The sequence below is a fragment of the Andrena cerasifolii genome, chromosome 2 (assembly GCF_050908995.1).
Source record: "Andrena cerasifolii isolate SP2316 chromosome 2, iyAndCera1_principal, whole genome shotgun sequence".
Classification (NCBI taxonomy): Eukaryota; Metazoa; Arthropoda; class Insecta; order Hymenoptera; family Andrenidae; genus Andrena; species Andrena cerasifolii.
The window spans coordinates 25,290,851-25,310,522 of record NC_135119.1 but is presented as its reverse complement, the minus strand read 5'-3'; the positions used below and the strand labels follow the sequence as shown (position 1 = coordinate 25,310,522).

At 42.6% G+C, this 19,672-nt stretch overlaps 1 protein-coding gene across 9 annotated transcripts in view; it reads right to left on the bottom strand.

The window, feature by feature from the left end:
• Positions 1–1,193: 1,193 nt before the first annotated feature.
• LOC143378764 (very long chain fatty acid elongase AAEL008004) overlaps positions 1,194–19,672 on the bottom strand; it is an 84,716-nt gene continuing 66,237 nt past the window's right edge. For 3 of the 9 annotated variants that reach the window (XM_076830720.1, XM_076830721.1, XM_076830722.1), the window contains exons 3-8: positions 10,475–10,665; positions 9,924–10,004; positions 7,951–8,034; positions 5,676–5,732; positions 5,452–5,557; positions 1,194–4,099 (exon numbers count right to left, since the gene is read on the bottom strand). In XM_076830720.1, the coding sequence (XP_076686835.1) occupies positions 3,615–4,099; positions 5,452–5,557; positions 5,676–5,732; positions 7,951–8,034; positions 9,924–10,004; positions 10,475–10,665 (1,004 nt within the window). In that variant the 3' untranslated portion in view covers positions 1,194–3,614. The remainder of the gene's footprint in view (positions 4,100–5,451; positions 5,558–5,675; positions 5,733–7,950; positions 8,035–9,923; positions 10,005–10,474; positions 10,666–19,672) is intronic. The other 6 variants (XM_076830723.1, XM_076830728.1, XM_076830726.1 and 3 more) reach the window with 6 other exon arrangements.

The following is a 19,672-nucleotide window of genomic DNA, read 5'->3' as shown; positions in this document are numbered from 1 at the left end:
CAAAACTAACCTACCTATGTACAAGGTGTACGAAACGTGCAAAGCGAACGAAACACCATGTGGACGTTTTGTGCGCATCGACCGTATCGTCATGCTACTCGATTCTCTGGATGTTGTCCCGCGCTGGCGCGGAGCTCGAGGGGATCGGTGATCTACGCTGATCGCGCCCCTAACCGTTACGATCCTACACATAGGCTGATAAACCTCTAAGAGTTACATCCCCTTCATGAAATCCCTACGGGACAAACGTGAGCAAACATCGATATGTTAATGTTAGGTAGCGAGTACGCGAGGTTCGCTAATTTAGAGATAGTCAGAGAGAACGATCTACATCACAGATGTCTCGGGTAGCGAGCGTTCGCTTAGAAAAATAGAATTACATGCTCTGTCCTCGAGGCGGCCAACGTGCGCTGAATACGAGAAGCTACCTTTCAAAACAAAAGGAACGTGAACGCTCGCAGGGCGTCCCTAGCTCTCTAACAAACAATTTCGACAACCCTCGCGATTTAAATACAACGCTGTAATACAGCTTTGCCGTGCGGTCGACTCGGTATGCGTTCCATCGAAACCTTAACGCCTAGATCACAGAGCACACGCTGTAAAATGCTTCCTGTAATCGCACCGCGTGCTGCGAGAACGAAACGCGACGTTATGACGTTATTTAGACTGTTAAGGAGCCATTGGCGACGGATCATTCACGGTGCATCGTTTATCGAGTCCCATGGGTGATTCGAATGATTTCGCCGCGCGATCGCCGGAACATCCTGGATATCAAGGCACATCCGTTTACTCGCAAGGCACGTTGGAAGAGTCTGAACGTTTGGCCGTGGGAAACGTACGTTTCCTTTGCTTCGCGCTGCCTCGCAACTCGTATATTATTAAAAACTCGGCATTAAACGCCGATCAGCGGAGAGTACTAATATACAGGGTGGACCAGCAGAAACCAGCTGAACGCTCGATTACAAAAATTAGCTTCTCCTTCAAAAGTTATCGTCTGGTTAATCAACAATCACCCGAACGTGTTTTAAGCGTGTATTCCTATTAACAGTAGAGCGGATAATTAGATGCTCTGGTTCCTAAAGGTGCACCCTGTACGCAGAATGTCCTCGTTACTCGCGCCCAGTGTTTTTCTCGTAAATGCAATAATTTCTTTTTCATCGATTCTCAAAGATATGTAATTTATAACGATCGTGTATCCTGTAGAAAAACTTCAAAAATTTATTCCTTAACGTTCTTCTAACCCCAGTCATTTACAAACATGAGAATTCTGGCGATCAATAACGCGCGAACATCCTGTACAGACCTGTGCTCGACTATACATTACCGATTAGACCGTTAGATCGTTCTCAATACCGATTAATAGTAAGCTGCGTACTTTGTACAATTCCCCGACTCGTTTTTCAACGCATCCGCATTTTTTCTCACTCTCTCTTTTTTTTCCGCTCGAACTGAGTGGCTGCTGTTGAGCCGAACATACCGAAATCAGGCGACGTGTGTTATGTACAATGCTGGACATCCTAGTACACCGCGATGCTCTGACGAGCATCGAATTTACCCCCCGCAGAATCGGCGAACAGTTCTCTCGCGCGTCGATTCCTGAACGATTACTAAGATTTGAAAAAAAGCGCGCGCCAATATGTCTCCTAACATATCGCCACGGTAACAAAGAGGGGTTCTAAGAAATTTGTTTTAAATCACAACGATGGAAAAAAACGATCGCGTATTTTCTTATATAAAATACGCGTAAACCTGTGTAACACGCTAATTTTCGGGCGAATTTTAAGCTCGGATAGCGCGCATGCGCTCGCTCTCGCCTAACCTCGAAACTCGACGGAAGCAGAGGGCGCGCTTGCGCGTGCGCCGGCGGACTGGACTGTCCCATCGTGTCTGCTGAAATTTAGGTTACCAGATCTCGCGAGTAAGTAATAAACTGACGAATCTTCGAACGCTCGGACCTCCCCGGTGGAATCACGCGACTGAGATCTTCCCGAAATTACGTAACGCGACAACGGCCGGCGGCATTGTTACGTAAACCGATCGAAGACTCACCGTTAACTCTCTTATGTAATTCTGTGTGTTTCATGTAATCTGTAAGCGCGCGTTTTGCGGGCTCCAACCCCGTTTGGAAATTACACGAACCGAAAGAAAAAAGAAATGCCTCTAATAACAATACCTGCGTTCTAACGAAAAGAGGGGGCTAGAGAAGTTGGATCACTTTGAATATTAATCGAAATCAGGGATCCTTGAGATTCTTTAATGTTAGTTATTGTCACGATATAATGCCCGCTGTATTATACAGGGCGTATTTAAATAGTCTGACTCAAATTTCTTTGCTCTACACATATATATAGATATATATGACATAACGCATATGACTCGTGCTAATAGAAACGTTATAGAATAAAAATTAAAAGTAAAATGTTAAAAGGAATAAAACTCTTATATAAATAATTGTTAAACATTTCGCTATAAAAATTCAAGCGAACTTGAATCGATCACTACTAACACCGCGAATAACCAAGGTGCTCAAACGTTGCGTGGTTCGTCCTGCACACCATTCTTTCTGCACACACGTCTGCTTATATCTCGCTACATATCTGTTATCATTGCTCGCGAGTCATCGAACTCGTTTCCTAAAAGCGCCTTCCTTTTTCAGAGCTACCACAGCAGGGAATGTAATGGATAATGTAATCAGATACTCCAACGCTTCCAAGGAAACACTCGACATTCACCAGACCTTCATTTTCCCTTTCTTGCTAGCAACCTCCTTCTGACAACGATTAATATTCAAGGCGATCGGAGCTTCGTGTCACCGAGCCGTTGGAGAATTCTCGAATCCAGGGAGATCGAAGCGCCCGTCGCGAGTGAGAGTGGCCTTTTACCAGACGCGGGTTCCACCGTTGCGGAAACCGCCGCGCAATTTCGCCACGGTCAGTAAAAACCGATTACGTCCCCGCAACCCCCCTCTCCCTTGGATTACTGTAATGCCTATGAATTGCCGTTTCGTCGGCGACGCAGCGAAGTCGCGTGCACGAGGCAGCCTTTACGTAACGTCCCACCGGTGGCCCGAGGTAGCCGGGCGACTTCATCGGGGAGGATCGGTCGCGCTCAGGCTCGGCTGGGTTCGACGGAGACGGGAACGCGGAGATCGTCGCCCAGTGGCGTCTCCCCGCGACAACCCACGGCGCACGCGTCCAGGGTGAGGATCGACGACGCGAGAGAGCTACCTGCTCGTCGGCCGTGGGGGGCAGGTGTACTCGCGAGGTGTCACGAGGCACCCGGATTGGCAGGGTTCCGTGGCACTGAGTTGTGGCGACATCCGGGCCCGTTGGGCCCCGGTACCCCCCCTACGCTGTTTCATTCTCCTCCGCGCTCTCTACGTATCTGTCCCCCTTCTACGAATACAATGCACAGGCTAACGTGGCCGCGAGCGCCGAGTAATTTTGTACTCTCGCGTTACCGTGGCGCTCTCCCGGCGGCTACGTCCGTTCGGATCGCGGCCGGGCCGTCGTAGCGGGAGTGCCGGAACAGCGAGGCCCGGATGCGACACGGAGGATCGATGGAGAATAGGCGAAATGAATGGACGATGGTCTACGATGTGGCGCGGTCAGGTGTCACTCGGCCGTCGTGTACGTCTTCCGGAGATTCAGCTCCGACGCCGCCAGGCTGTCGCCCTTCACGTAGTAATCGGCGGCGTCCCTTCGCCCGGAGGGCGGCTGGCTGCTGCCGTTCGTAACCGCGCCGTGCGCCTGGCTGTTGCTGTTCCCGATCTGGTGGTCCTTCTTCAAGCCGTTCGCCATCGTCCGCCTCCTCTTCAGCTTGTAATTCTCCTGGTAGAACTCGTTGAACAGGAAGAAGAACATGGTCGCGTGCAGGCCGATCCACCAGACGAACGCCTTCGGGTAGTTGCAGTCGATGAAGAGCAGCTGGAACGCGTGGATCATCACCACCACGAACTGGATCATCTGGAAGACGGTCAGGTACTTCTTCCACCAGAGGTACGGCTGCAGCCTCGGGCCCATCGCCGCCAGCAGGTAGTACGTGTACATCACGATGTGGACGAACGTGTTCAGGAGGCCGAAGAACGTGCTGTGACCGCCTGCAATTTAAGATACCACGGGTGTGTTAGCGGTTGGCAGTTTGGAAACGAGGGGAATTGGAAACTGGCACCACCACTGCGTGGGGCTATTGCGTCGTTCGGCTGAGCAAAGAGTTCGTTCTGAGCTTTCACAGTGGCTTCTTCTTTGGAAGTCTATCTTCATGTGGGGTCTAATTTGTGATATTACTTCGGTGGGCAAGCAAACGTGTGTAAGTCAAATTTTACCTTACTTTATTTCGTTCTTTTTTGTGAATCGAAGGTAAAAATAGCAGTTCCTTTTAACACAGGGTAAATGTCCAAATTATTGCCAGTGTCCCTATTACTGCCACTTCATTTATTTTACTTAATAAACACGCAACGTGTAAAGAATAGTGTAAAAAAGAATTTATCATAAAATTGGGACTGCTTTTCTTATTATTATAGTACACTCTTTATACGTCTATTCTTTATACGTTACATTTTTTTAAAGCGAAATAAATAAAGTGGCTGTAATAGGGACACTGACAGTAAATAGGACATCTACCCTACATGTTATCAGCTAGCACGTCCCAAATTTAACACCTGAGCTTTCATATCACTTTAAATACTCTAAGTGTCTTCTTATAAAACTAATAATTCTGACTTATTTTACTTTATTTCTTTTTTCATTTCTTTGGTAATTTTTATTTTATTTTATTTGTCTGCTCTCTGTATCATCTTTCTCCATATTATTAAAATGTACCGGAAGGTTATATTGCGTTAATAAATAAATAATAATAATAATAATAATATGGGGCCAGGAACAGTATAACAGGGAGCACGGAATAAGAGAGACCTCGGAAGATCGGTTTCGGTGGAGTTGGTTAGACAGCTGACCAGTACGCCGAGGAATCCTCAAGATCGTAAGTTCGAATCCCCATCGCCCGAGGTCCGTTTTTTCCCGTGATTCCCTGACATATAGGAATTACAAAACCCTAAAGAATTATTTCTACAATAATTAATAATAATAATAATCCTTGCCCCTCCCTCTAGTGTGCTTTGTATACGTATGTGTGCATTGCTTCAGGAATAGAAAAAAGACATTCGGTCTGTTAAATTTGGAACAGTATAAAATCGTTAGGATAAAGTCAATTAGTATGTTGCATCCTTTGATTTCTCCATTACCAATTCCAAAACTGCTACCAAGAGATCCTGAGTAGATCTAGAATCTTCGAATGGAATATTAAATTAACAACGATTTCTTAATATCCCCATTGTATGCACAGTGGTGTGACACAACGAATCGAACCTAACTCGAACGAACTCCGTCGCTCAACCTGTGCAAATCGTATTTCTACCATCTATTTAGTAAAGATATCTCCTGATTTACGTACCGGGGGTGAACTTAACGCCGAACCACACTGACATTGGCATGCAACCGTGATGAATAACGTGCAATGTCGACACGTGATCGTTCTTCTTCCTCAGTACGAAGAAGATCTACAAAAGCGGCGAACAAACAGTTCGGTGAATTGCCAAGAAAAAACAAGACCGACGGTCGGAATTCTCGGCTGGAATCGTTCAAGTACAGACGTACTCCAGGGCTACGTCTACTTACCGTGTCCATGAACTCCGTGAATTTGGAGAAGTAATACCACCAACAAGCGTGCACCATCTGCGCTTTGCAAAATATCGATTAGACGGGTCCTTTTTAAAAGCTACTGGCGCGATAATCGGCAAACAATTAGTGGGAGAAGCAAATCTTTGGAGACGCCTCGACATCCTGCTGCAAAGTCCGTAGGTACATACAGATTCGACAGCAGCGAATTACGGCTGGGTGAATTAGTAACAAGGCTCCATAGATTTGCCCTCGGCAGGGTTCGCGTCGACGGAGGCAGAACAGTCGGTGGTAATGTTTCGCAGATCTGTGTAGGTACCTAACGACGATTGCTATCGAAATGGTGATTCGCAGCGTGTGACTGTAGTTGTGTAAAGTGGCGTCCGTTTTCGAAATAAAGTTTGTATGTTAAGTGGGGTTAATTGCATCAAGCGGCTATTTCTGTAATGCGTTAGCTTGCCCGATAACAACTACGTGTATACACCTAAACGCTACCTGGAAACTTAGCGGCAGATACGCAAGGTACGGTACAGTTATCGATATACATAGTGTCCATTACGGTAATTACACTACCGGACAAAGATGCGGTACACAGAGGAAACTATGAATCGGAGCCTCTAGCCTTGAGCAGTGGTAACGACGCGTTCAGCGAAACTAAGTACGTACTCGAGAGGAAGTAGTCGTAGGAAGTCGACTTTACGCAAAGTCGGGGACGAAAACTATGGTTCTGGAGTTCGACAGACGGTGACGGTTCGCTGCAGAAAATGGTGTACGCGTTCTTACGATTGTTGTTAACCCTTGGATGGCGGACAGCTTAGTTAATTCTTCCCCGTAATTTAATTCGTGTAGGTGCACACTAGGATAATCTTTTATTAATAATCTTTAATAAGAGAAATTTTGTATTTAGATATTACAGTTTGTATACTAAGGGGTAGTCCCGTTTAAATAAATAATAAAAAATATAATATACAAGAATTAAATGGCGTTACAGTATAATTCACTGTTTCCCAAACTTTTAGCAAACATTTACCGCCTTTTATAATATTCGAATAACTTGCGACCCCCTTCCCTATATAAGGTAAATATTTCCTTCCTTCCATTCATGAAAAATCCCTGGTGTATTCAAATAAATAAGTGGTACAAATTGTCAAATAACCATGGCAACTCCCCAGCAAATACGTAAGGGGTCATGCTCAGTCAGGAGGCCGAAAAAGGGTGGTTTTTGGAAATTTTTTACTCAAAAGCTATAACACATTTCTCAAAAATTCTTTTTTCCTTTTAAGCATTGCATCTAGTACCGTGCATCGTAATTTTTTTATTTAAAAATATTTATCAATAACTGAGTTATTGTCCATCACTCGAAGGCTCTCTAAAAATAAAGGCTTCTGCGGTGACCACTGCTGCCCGAAAGTCGAGCATCTAAAATAAAAAATTCAAAAGAATTTACTTATTATATTATATTATCTAGTATTTGAACGAAGAATTTTTTTATCCGATGCTTAGTTTTCTTGTAATTGACGAAAATCAGGCACGATTTATGATAAAAATTGAAACTTTTACTTTAAACATCAGCCATTTTTACCCAAACCAATATTTCGAAAAATCCTTCGTTCAAGTACTAGATAGTATAATATAATAAGTAAATTGTTTTGAATTTTTTATTTTAGATGATTGACTTTGGAGCAGCACTGCTCACCGCAGAAGCCTTGTTTTTTAAAGAACCTTCGAGTGATAGACAATAACTTAGTTATTGCTAAATATTTTTAAATAAAAAAATTACGATGCACGGTACTAGATGCAATGCTTAAAAGAAAAAAAGATTTTTTGAGAAATGTGTTATAGTTTTCGAGTAAAAAATTTCCAAAGACCACTCTTTTTTCGGCCTCCTGACTGAGCATGACCCCTTAAGGGACGCGACCTCCTCCCCATATAAGATAAATATTTCCCCTTCATTACTGAAAAATCCTTGTTATATTAAAATAAATAACTGTTAAAAATCGCCAGCTAAAACTATCTGTGACCACCTCTCGGAAAACACTTGGGGGTTGCGACCAACAGGTCTAAAATCCTCGTGTTCTCCAAGAAGCGATAAAAAGCCCGTAAACGTAGTATTACGTAACGTGGGCCCATATAGACCACGCATCCGCCAGGCGAGAGTTACCAACTAAGAGGCTCCGACTCTAGGGATCGGAAGGTTCTAATGGCGTCGGGATTCTTGGAAGGTGTGTTCGTCTTTTGGTGTAACGTTTACGCGTTAATGGGGAACGTCACCCACCCTCAGTACTTGGGGTCGATCGCTGTAGTCTACGGGTTGGCACCTTAGGGAATAGTCGCCAGTCAGCCATCCGGACATTCCTATCTGCAACCACAACCGCCCAGAGGCCATTTTCCGATCAGTGAAAAAGAATAAATAATCGAGAGACGAACAGAGAAAGAGAAGGGGGGATAGATACAGAGAGAGAGAGAAAGAGAGATAGAGATATAGAGTAACAGAAGAGACAGGGGTCACGGTACGGTGCACACACACACACACCGATAGGAGAAGTTAACTGTGACCGTATTGTTAAATTAACATTGGCACGCACATGGTTCATTAACGGCCCGGCATAGCCTGTGCTCTGCCGCGCAATTCTTACCTATGCGCTCTCCCATCGAATCGAGAATTTGCCTGAACCGCCGATCGTGGTGTCGATTATTGTTCTTTTTCTCTTAAAATCTTTCTTTTTACACACGCATGTTCTTGCTTTTAGTGACTGAGGCACATCCGGACTCTGGTCCCATAGCTGATGCAGTTGGAAGTCGCATGCGGGTTAGAACAGACACCGCGCAGAAAATAAGCAGATGGACACAAGGTTGGCCGGAGCTGTCGCCCCGAGGTAAATGGATAAAAGCGAGAAACAGTCAGCAAGCGTTAAGCGGCTTTAACACGTTCTACTCCTGCTTCCTCCCCTCGGTGAACCGTCTACAAAGCACGAAACCATCCGCAGTATCGCAGCGTGCTTTCTCAGCTGCTACCATCCAAGACCCCTCAGAAGCTTGAACGGTTTGTCGTGGGCACATGCGTATACGGCGCTGCGCGAGCAATAATTTCGTTTGTCGGATAGAATTTTGAGAGCTGCGCGACGCTTTTTTTCTGTCAAGATCGTGGAACTTCTGATAGAAGTATGCAGGGGCTTAGCTAGGGTTTCATTCAGGGAGTGGCAACAAATAGTGGGATAATAAATAGGGGTTAATATAACCGGGGTCGTGTAATGCGGAATTACACAATTTAATTTAGTTCTATTTTGTGGTAAATTCATTTAATTTTGGAATGACTAATTTATTACTCCCTTTCTGCCGCGCACCTCTGCTCCACCTTCGCTACGCCCAAGAATAGGCGGATGAATCTTTCTCGCTTAAAGCCAAGATATCGCGGAGTAAGGAAAAAATATTGAAAAGGTATGGCGAACAAGTTGTGACCTTGAAAATCTGCCAAAAGAATCCTGAAGGGCGAGAAAAAAATTCTACGGCCAGATTTGAATTCAGCGCGTCAGAATCTGTAGGAAATGATATACAACAAGTCGAGGAAAAACTTTGACACTTCTTCGAAAATGTCACCCTTCACGTAGACCTTCGATGTCAAAATTTGTTTGTCATACTTTTTACCCGACTGCGGCACGCAAAGGAGGGTATTGTGTTTATCAGGCTATGTATGTATCTCTAGAGTACACCGATTTGGACAAATGAGGTGTCTTTAGAATTGTCTTGACGTTCCGAATGTTATAGGATATAAAAAAATAAAAAAACATTAAAAAAAAAAATTAAATAAAAATTAAAAAAATTAAAAAACCCGACTGCTTAAAAAAACATTAAAAAAATTAATTTTTAATTTAATTTTCTTATTAATTTAATTTTTTAATGTTTTTATATTAATTTAATTTTTTTAATGTGTTTTAAGCAGTCGGGTTTTTAATTTTTTAAATTTTTATCCAATATTTGTCTCTTATTCTGCAACGTCTTAACTTTCTTTAGAGGCTGAAGTATTCATCCCTCTATCTCACTACCATCAAAGGATCTACGATCTTGACACAAAGGGGTGCCGTTTGCCCCACGGTGCGACTGTAGAAGCGCGCGTATATGCATGTGGAGGACCGTCGGAGGATTCGAATTGTAGAATGGAAGGTGGCATTCGTTGGGTTCCGTCTCGTTGGAGTGGCGGTCGATCATCATCCATCTAGAGAAGGGAACTACGAGCGACGGTCAACTTACCCTGATCGCCGTCGGGTTGTCGGTATAGTCCACTGGCTGGCAACGGAAACTATACTGGCCCCACCATCCGCCCATCAGACACTGTTGTTGTTTTTTTGAAATTAACGTTTCATCTTGCTCCTCCGTCCGTCTATGGAAAGCTTATCGAATCGAGCTCGAAACGCTTCCTCTACTCCGACTCCAACCCGCGCAGCATAAGAATTCCTCGTCTCATGTTTGAGGTTTATTTAAAAAAAAAATATTTCATCGAGGAGGAACCCACAGGCACGCGATTTCGAGCTCGATCACGTCGGCCAGACGTTCGACAATTTTGCAGAAACAATTGCCTTCCACCCAAACCACGAACACGAAGCTGCTCTGTTCGTGGTGGGTGGTTTTTAAATTAGGGGCGTTTAGTTTTCGACTTGCGCATGCAACAATCACATTCTCGTATCGGTGAAGGACAGCACGTACTCGGCACGGAGGCGTATGTACAGAGAAAGGGAAGAATAGAGAGAGAGGGGGCGAAGAAGTGAAGCTGAAACAGGGTGCGCGATCGTAGGACACGTTACCTCGTAGAAGAGCCACGCCGAGAACAGCATTTGCAACATATTGTACACTACCAGGGCGTTCTTCAGCTGGAAGGGCTTCCTGTTCTCCATTATCTTCGGCCCGAGTACTTTCACCACGTACACGTAGGCCAGACAGATGAACAGGGTAGGGAACGGCGAACTCATCATGAACCAATCCGTCGTCCTCTGATCTGGAAACGGAAAGCAGTGGGGTGAATTTCATGTCTTATGACTGAATGTCCTTGGAGCAATATTATGGGATCAGGAACCCCTGTAAGAGGGGACCCGATGTCAAGGGGTTTTCTTATTGTTCAAGGGGTTTTCTTATTGTTCAAGGGGTTTTCTTATTGTTCAAGAGGTTTTCTTATTGTTCAAGGGGTTTTCTTATTGTTCAAGAGGTTTTCTTATTGTTCAAGGGGTTTTCTTATTGTTCAAGGGGTTTTCTTATTGTTCCTACCTTTCCCCATGCACCTGACATCGCAATTCTAGTTTTAGTTGCGTGAATGATATTTTTCAGACATATTTGCTTGTCTTTGGTCATTATTGCTTAATCTTAAAAAAAATTTTGTTACGTTTGTAGCTACAACTGTATACCCATTAGCTTCGTAGGCTTGCCAACAAATGGGTTATCTAGGAGAAATATTTTCTTCCTAAGACTGACTGATTATTTTTGTATGTTTTTTTTTTTTGTAATCTTTAACTTTCGCAAACTGTGTTGCAACCAAAAGTAAAACAATAAAAAAAAGGGGACCCGATGTTGGTGGAGTTGGCTAGGCGGCCCATAAACCATCAATAATAAAAACATCTCTGCAAAGTTTATTTAACAAAATCCAAGATTACTTCCACACTTGGAAATTAAAAGTTAATATAAAGAAATGCGAAACGATCCTCTTTAGACCTTACATTTCAAAAATATCCGACGCAAAACAGGGATGCTCGAGAAAACTCTCAATATTTTCATATTACTGGCAATAGCAACAGAAACATTAAAATCCCACACAATCGTATGGTGCGTTATTTAGGCATGCATTTAGATTTTAAATTAAATTTCAACCAACGCATAAATATTGAAATTCTTAAAGCGCAAAAGGCTTTTTATATCAACAAAAATTATTCTACTCAAAAGTTCTAAACAAGTCAGTCAAACTTCTCTGCTACAAACTTCTGATTCGACCTATTCTCACATATGCCTGCTCAATTTGGTTTTGCGCGAGCACCATGGGATCTAAGAAAGGATCTAAGAAAACTCGAAAGAAAATCTTGCGTTAACACGAAGTGTCAATAGAAGAGAGCTCCTAATGGAGAAAGGAAGAAGAAAAGAAGGAGCTTTTCGTCGTCGTTGCGATATAATAATAAAACACATTCTACGAAAAGTTATATTATTAAATTTCTTCTTGGCGAACAAAAATGGTCCTCCAGCTGTTAATCTACTACCACCGCAATATGTTCTAAGCGAAAGTACTGAGTTCTAAGTAGAAGAACTTGCGCACTACTATATTTCAAAGCTAGAAAAGCAGTCCACCAAAAGACTTATCTAAAAATGAATCCTACCTGCACTAAAATCCTCACCATTACCAATATTCGTATCTTAACTTCACTTAAGGGGAAACACCACTGTGACGGCCGGAAAAGTAAGCCATTTTAAAGATTTTTTTTCGGGAATAATTTACAGTTTTTATAGAAAATTTTTATTACCTACTTTTAGTACGTTGTCTTAAGAGACTATACAAAAAAAATAAATAGGAAAACATCCATAAATTATAATATATTAATTAATCTTCTACGCCTCCCCACGCGAGCTGGTCGAAGGTGTAACTATGGAACAGCAGGTCCGAAATCAAATTTGATTTTTTTTTTATAAACTATACGAGTGTAGTTCCCGTTGTACGTACCGATTTCTAAAACAAATTATTTTTGTAAAAATGGTTCGCTTTAGAAGAAAAGTTTCGAAAATCCGCGAATAAGATGGACAGTTTTTCGAGTGTATTTCAAAAAATTTGCTCTCAATCAAAGAATCCGCACATACAACGGGAACTACACTCACATAGTTTATAAAAAAAAAATGAAATTTGATTTCGGACCTGCTGTTCCATAGTTACACCTTCGACCACCTCGCGTGGCAGGGTTTTAGAAGATTAATTAATATATTAAAATTTATGGATGTTTTTCTCTTTATTTTTTTCTATAGTCTCTTAAGACAGTGTACTAAAGGTAGGTAATAAAATTTGTCTACGAAAACTGTAAATTATTCCTGAAAAAAAATCTTCAAAAATGGCTTACTTTTCCGGCCGTCACAGCTCCCCCTTAAGCTTGTGCGAGATCAGTGTCGATGCAACCGACTGTATTGCCCAAGCAATCCATCGCCGAAATCACCGAGATGATAGTAATTGCATAATCGCGAGCTTGTAGCGCGAACACGAAGAACAGCGACTGTGTTTCTAAAGATCCGCCGGATTGCTTCATCCGCGCAGCTGGTTGGTTCAGCAGGTTCTCGGCGGAACGACGGTAAAAGTGTAACAACCTCGACCTTGGCGGGCTGTTTGCGCGGCATCCTACCTCACCCTTCTCGTCCTTCGCGAGTTCAATCAACTATCGCGTCACCGCATTAAAACCAGTCGGAGAAACGGTTTCATTAGCTGGTAGCCGCGCGCGGCCTTGAATCTTTCCCGTTCGACCTTCGGCCGCCGCGTTTTCAGGGTTCACGCCGCGGAGACGCAAAAGCGCGGCGTGCAGGCGGAATCTTCCGCAGAGGAGGACGGTCGGCGGTACACGCGCCTCGCCGCTTACGGGAAATTCTAAAATTGGATTCGCCGTGGCGGGACGTCCAGGAATAAGGTCTCGCATCCGCGTGTTTATGCAGCGGAGGAGGCTGAGAAATCTTCCTCGAGGTCTGCCGAATCTTCTCCAGGGGGGACGCGTAAGGCTGCATAAAAGGTCTGCGCACACATATCCGTTTTGCGTCAGTTCCCGACACGACGGATACGGATACGGAACTGACACGGAACGGATATGTGTGCGTAGACCTTTGTTCGTGCCTTGGACGGGACGAATGGCGCTCGTGTTTAATAATAATAATAATAATAATAGGGGAGACCGGGGAAAAGTGGGGCGGAAAAAGTTTGAAGTCGAATAAAATTTTTCCCTTTCAATAAAAATGTTTGGAAATAGATTTATAATATAATTAAAACAGCACTATTGATAAATGACGAATAGCAAGACTTAAAATAAACTTAGAGTATATTAAAAATCAACTTGAAAGAAATGATGCAAGAGGTATCACTTTACCCCATGTATGGGGTAAAGTGAGCTACTATCTGGGGTAAAGTGAGCTGAAATAAAATACGAGTTTTAATTAAGGATATAGGTAATTTAAATTAACCCCTTGCGCTGGGATGACGTGTATAGCACGTCAGTTTCTGCTTTTTTTTTTAAACGTGGTTGTCAAAAACTGTAGCAGATTTTTCATTTTTTTGAAGTTAGATTCTGTTCCATCACGCCGCGTGGTTTCCCAGCTAGCTGACAGGTTAGGTTATTGCGCACATCACTCGCGCATCTTTTCGTTGCAGCTCAGTTTACCCCGGTCACTTTGCCCCGAATGGGTACTCAATGGAAAATTAATTATTTAATAATGTCAGGATTAATGCTTTCTCAAACGCGAGTACAGGTATGTGTATAAGCGTGTTGAAAACACGCAGAAAAATTTTGGAGTTAAAGTAACACATTTAAGACTCATCTATCCAAAAAGCTAAATTGAAAAGAAAACCAATTGGAAGTCTCTAAAAATTAATCTTTAATTTTTTAAATGAATTTCCATTTTGCGATATCTGAATGTGTATAATTATCATTGTGGTATTACACACATTTATTACGTCACCAAAATTTGTAAATATATTCTATTGCTAAAGAATAAATTAAGAAAGCTCACTTTACCCCGAGGTTCACTTTGCCCCGGTCTCCCCTAATAATAATAATAAATCGTCTTTATTCTTTACAAAATAATCAATGCAACGTCGTGGAGTTAGAAAACGCAAAGTATAGAAAGGGCGAGGCTCAGCATCGCTGTTATTATGCCTGACCCGAAAATAGATTCGGAAAAATAGAGAGAACAAGAATGGGGGAGGGGGTAGAGTGTCAAAATAATACGTTTGCAAGGACTCAGCGATAGGACACATCAGCCCAGTTAGCACTACGCCATGTGTGGATGCTTAAGCAGATAAGCTTTGGATGGCAGATAAGTTTGATGTAAGTGCATCGAAATTCCATGCGATTCCATGCCTTTCCGCCTGTGCGCTCGTCGAAATCACCGAGCAAGCACTGTGGCTCCCTGAACCGTAGCGGCCAAGCGAATCCCATCCGCCGCCGGGCGGGTTTAGAAATCTTCATCACCGTCGCCGTTGCTTTGAGAGAAAAGTCGCGGCCCGCTGGAGAGGCTTCGTGGGACATTTATCGGGCCACTCGAGCGCTCGCTGACGGATGACGTTGCGAAGGTTGTTTCGGGGTTTGCGGGAAGACACGTAAAAGAAACTGTAGGGGAAACTATAGCGGAAACCCTGCGATCTCTGGTTCCTGCTACTTTGGAATATTACCCTATCGAAATCTTACTTTGATGGAAGTTAGAATTAAAGGCTTTTAGGTCGCGAAGGACCGCTTATGCAGTTAAGGGGTTGTGCCTACCTGCAAGGTCTGAAAACGCAAGTATATTCGGGATTTTTTTTCTTCAATTTGAAGACTTTTTTTTTAAACAAACGGTAGTATATTCGAAAGTATATATTTTAAAGTTCTTGTAGTTTTTTTTGCAATGCGATAACTAAATAAATAATGGAATTATAAGCGATCTCCCGACAGCGCTTTTTTTATTACGGTGATCACTATAGCTACGACCTGGTCCACCGGAAATAAAAAATTCGACCAAATTTAGTCAGTATATTAGATTAGCTTGTCCTTAATCGTGGCTTTTTCGTTTCCGTTGGGTAGTTGTTATTTTACAGATGGAAAATGATGAAACATAACCTCAAAGTCGAATTGGCACTTCCACTTTTTCGCGTACAACTCTCAAAGTACAGCGGACAGAAAAAAATGTTTCAAACAAAAGTTTAATGGCGCAATAAGCGCTACAAACTTGCGTTAACAAAATTTTTAAAAGAGTTAAAAAAAAATATATAACTGACGAAAAAGACTCTTTTCAAAATTTTGTTAACGCAACTTTGTAGCGCTTATTGCGCCATTAAACTTTTGTTTAAAACATTTTTTTCTGTCCGCTGTACTTTGAGAGTTACGGGCGAAAAAGTGGAAGTGCCGATTCGACTTTGAGGTTAGTTTTCACTCCCTTAAAGGGCGATAGGGCCCAAATGAAACACACCGTTGTTCTTGTTTTGAGTTACTCTAAAAACCGACAAAGTTGCGTTCCAATCGGTGAGTCCGGGTTCGCGGTGTTCCCTTGTCAGTATAAAAATTCGTAATATTTTAATAATAATAATAGGTAGAGCTAAGATTCTCTGAAGGGAAATTGCGCCATCTTTGCGCGTAGCGGCGGTGATTTACACCCTGCGACCTGCCTTGTCAGATGCACCGGTCTCCCTCCCCCGTCAAATAGATTAACATCTAATAATAACAAAAGATAAAAACAAATTTTTCCATTTTCATTCGGGAAAACAGGGCAGATTAGTGTTCTGAATGTCTATCGACAGTGCTGCTCCCTATATACCCATGCATACACCTCGGACTGAGGAGTTTGAATTTTATTTAAAGAGTGTTTCGTGCACCACAGAAGTCTGGTTTAACCGCCGAATTAAAAACATCGTGGCGCAGAAAATAAGCAAATTAAGAGTCCCGTACCAGCACGAGGTCGCGAGAAACTTTGAAATTCTGCGCATTCCGCGCTCTGACGCAGGTTCCCGGTTCAAAACGAATTTCAATGCTAATTTCGCGCGATCCCGCGCTCGACGCGCATTCTTTAATTTCAGCCGCGGTCGTGTTTACGATAAGGTAGACGAGTCTCCGTGCCGCGCAGGGAGGAGGAAAAGTCCGCGAAAGTCACCGATGATTGTGAAACTAGCCGAGGACTGCTCTACCCGGGCTATTGTCACTGGCAAGAGGCGCGAGGAATTTCGATTCCGTCGATGGTACCTATATCACCTAGAAAGGTTTCTCGCAACTTTGGTTTCCCCCTCGTTGCTTCGACTCCGCTCGCGCGAGTACCCGGGCAATTTCTCTCGAGGAGAGTCCAGCGCAAGGTCGCGCTTGCGAAATCTCCGCGCACAGCGTCACGGCTCGGCTGACAAATCGCGCGAGCCCCTCTTAAAACAGAGCGTAATGCCTGCAACGCTTCCACTAGACGGACCCTGCTACCCTTGATTCCTTAACACGCATCATGAGTCGTCCCGTTTATCAGGATCTACACCCAAGGGCGTCCACAGACCTTCTTCCAGGTGGGGCAACTTTGGGGTGACGGCGAAGAAAAGTATAGTAATGAAAAAGCAACCCTACCGATGACATATTTTTGCTAACCCATTTTGCAGTGGTAAAACAAAATTAATGCAATTTAATTAAGAATTTAAAGCGGAAAATTAAAAATAGACACTTGTTTAGCAAAGACTTAATAAAGATCAGTTTTAAAAAAAATAAGTATATCCTCCAGGGACACGTCACGCAGTAATTATAACCGCCATTAGAAACTGCAGCATGCATTCGCGTAAGCGGTTGACCGTTGATCTTCCGCGGAAAAATGCTGCAGCCATGTAATTCGGACGGTTCTGGAAGTCCTTGTTTACTGGAATGATTCCCACCTCTGCGGCGTTGCAACGCGTTCACTCGAGGCGGCGCTAAAAGACTCGCGTGGCTGCGCAGAGCGCAAGGAGTCTATTTAGTTATGGAAAAATCCTGACGTTCGCGCCGTTCCCGGAAATCGCTGCATTTATCGGGGCAATATTTGCGCAGCCATGCGGCGGACTGATTATTGCCGATAATTCGAAGCTGCGCGGCTGTTTGCCTAGGCGCGGCGTTAACTATTGCATTTCCACGGAAAGGTGGGAACTCTTACATTTGCGGGATCAATTTGTACCTGTGTTTGCGATGCTGCACGTGTTCCGCCGGTGCTGCACCAGTGTCACAGAGCAAGGTGCACCGTTTTTTCTTTTTTTTTCAATTTGCATCGATTCTTATGCTAGTGCGATAGAAGGGCATTCCATATTCATTAGTTTATCGAATCCTTCGCCGTCCACTTCGTTACGCGAGCCATCCGCGTGTGCGCAGCGTGTTCTGCACTCCCCGTTTGTTTTCTCCTCGTAACAAGTGACATTGCGTCGAGCGCACAAATATTTTGCGGTCGTGCTCCTCCGGGCAGAGTTGCCAGAACGCCAGAAGTAGTAGGCAGTGGTAGAGGGGGAATCCTTGCATGGTGTGCACAAGTCGTATTAGTGCATCAGCCGATATATCTATATAAAGATTTTTTTTATTTATATATATATATATATATATAAAGATTTTTATTATTTATATATATATATATATATATATAAAGATTTTTTTTATTTATTTAGGGATTCCCCCTCTACCACTCCCTACTACTTCTGGCGTTCTGGCAACTTTATTTATATATATATATGTATATATATATATATAAAGATTTTTATTATTTATATATATATATAAAGATTTTTTTTATTTATTTAGGAATTCCCCCTCTACCACTCCCTACTACTTCTGGCGTTCTGGAAACTTTATATATATATATATATATATATATATATATATATATATATAAAGATTTTTTTTTGAAGGCATATTTAAATCTACACACCATCTACCATATAATAGTATTTTTGAAGAAAAAAAATTAATTCACTAGGAGTGCTAAAAAAGTTATTTGAAGTTCAACAGTGAGCAAAGTCACCCCAGTTTACGGTAGCGTAGCGTAGGGGCCTCGTGTCGTCACGGGTAGCTATATATATATATATGAGCCGTTTATTTTGAAAGTGACCTAAGTCCATTTATACTTAAAAATTTTTATATAGAAATTTTTAATACTGACTTCAAGTTGCACGCGTTACTACAGTCAACAAAAAACCATTGACAAATGGACTTAGACCACTTTCAAAATAAACGGCTCATATATATATATATATATATATATATATATAGCTACCCGTGACGACACGAGGCCCCTACGCTACGTTACCGTAAACTGGGGTGACTTTGCTCACTTTTGAACTTCAAATAACTTTTTTAGCACTCCTAGTGAATTCAATTTTTTTTTTGAAAAATACTATTATATGGTAGATGGTGTGTAGATTTAAATATGCCTTTAAAAAAAATCTTTACTTAAACGTACGCTTTTAAAATGCCAAAAGCATGGTGGACAAAGTTACCCGCTCAGTTGGGGTGTCTTTGCCCACGTCAAATTTTTTAGTGAAAACATGCCCAAAACTCATTATTGAGTTATGATTGAGCAATCGTATTCTATCATTCTTATTCTAATGATATAAGACTAGTATTATCAAAACATGTTTTAAAAAAAAAAAATTATTTAAATAAAGCCTTAAAATGCGCTCTGGGTATTTCACCCCACGCCGAAAACACGCTTTTTTCGTTCCCGGGGCGTCGCTAAGATTCGTCTCGTCGTAATTAAGTATGTCCGCTATCAGGACGCGTTTCAACGTTTTCTCTAAGTGGTCAAGACATTTTACAACCGCCTCGACACCAACAGCCGCTCACGCGCGAGAAATATTTTGACAGCTTCTTTCGGTCATTTCGTTTTGTGCCTTCTCATGAGGCCCATGTACCAGTCTTGGCCGGGTGTATTGCTAACGAATTTAACAATATTTTCCCCGGCCCTGTCACAGCATTGCGTAACAATTTCGTACGCGACTTTAAGGTTCCCCAAAGTTCGGAGATCACAAAATTCACTTGGAAAACAAACTTTGTTTCTGTAATTTTTTACTCTAAAAAATTACCATATGATTGAATTCGCTATTCTTTTTTTTCGTTTGACCTTGTAGAAATTATTGCCATCGATTACAAAACACCATATGTTCTAATTACTCCGCAATAAAATAAAATAAAGTTTTCCCGAAAAGTGGGCAAAGTCACCCCAGTTTACGGTAGCGGGTTCTCCGGCAACGGTGCCTCCGTGCGCTCTTTCCGTGCCTCGTCGATTTTCGTGGATGTACCGCGGAACAGTGGCGTGTGTCGATCGTTGCC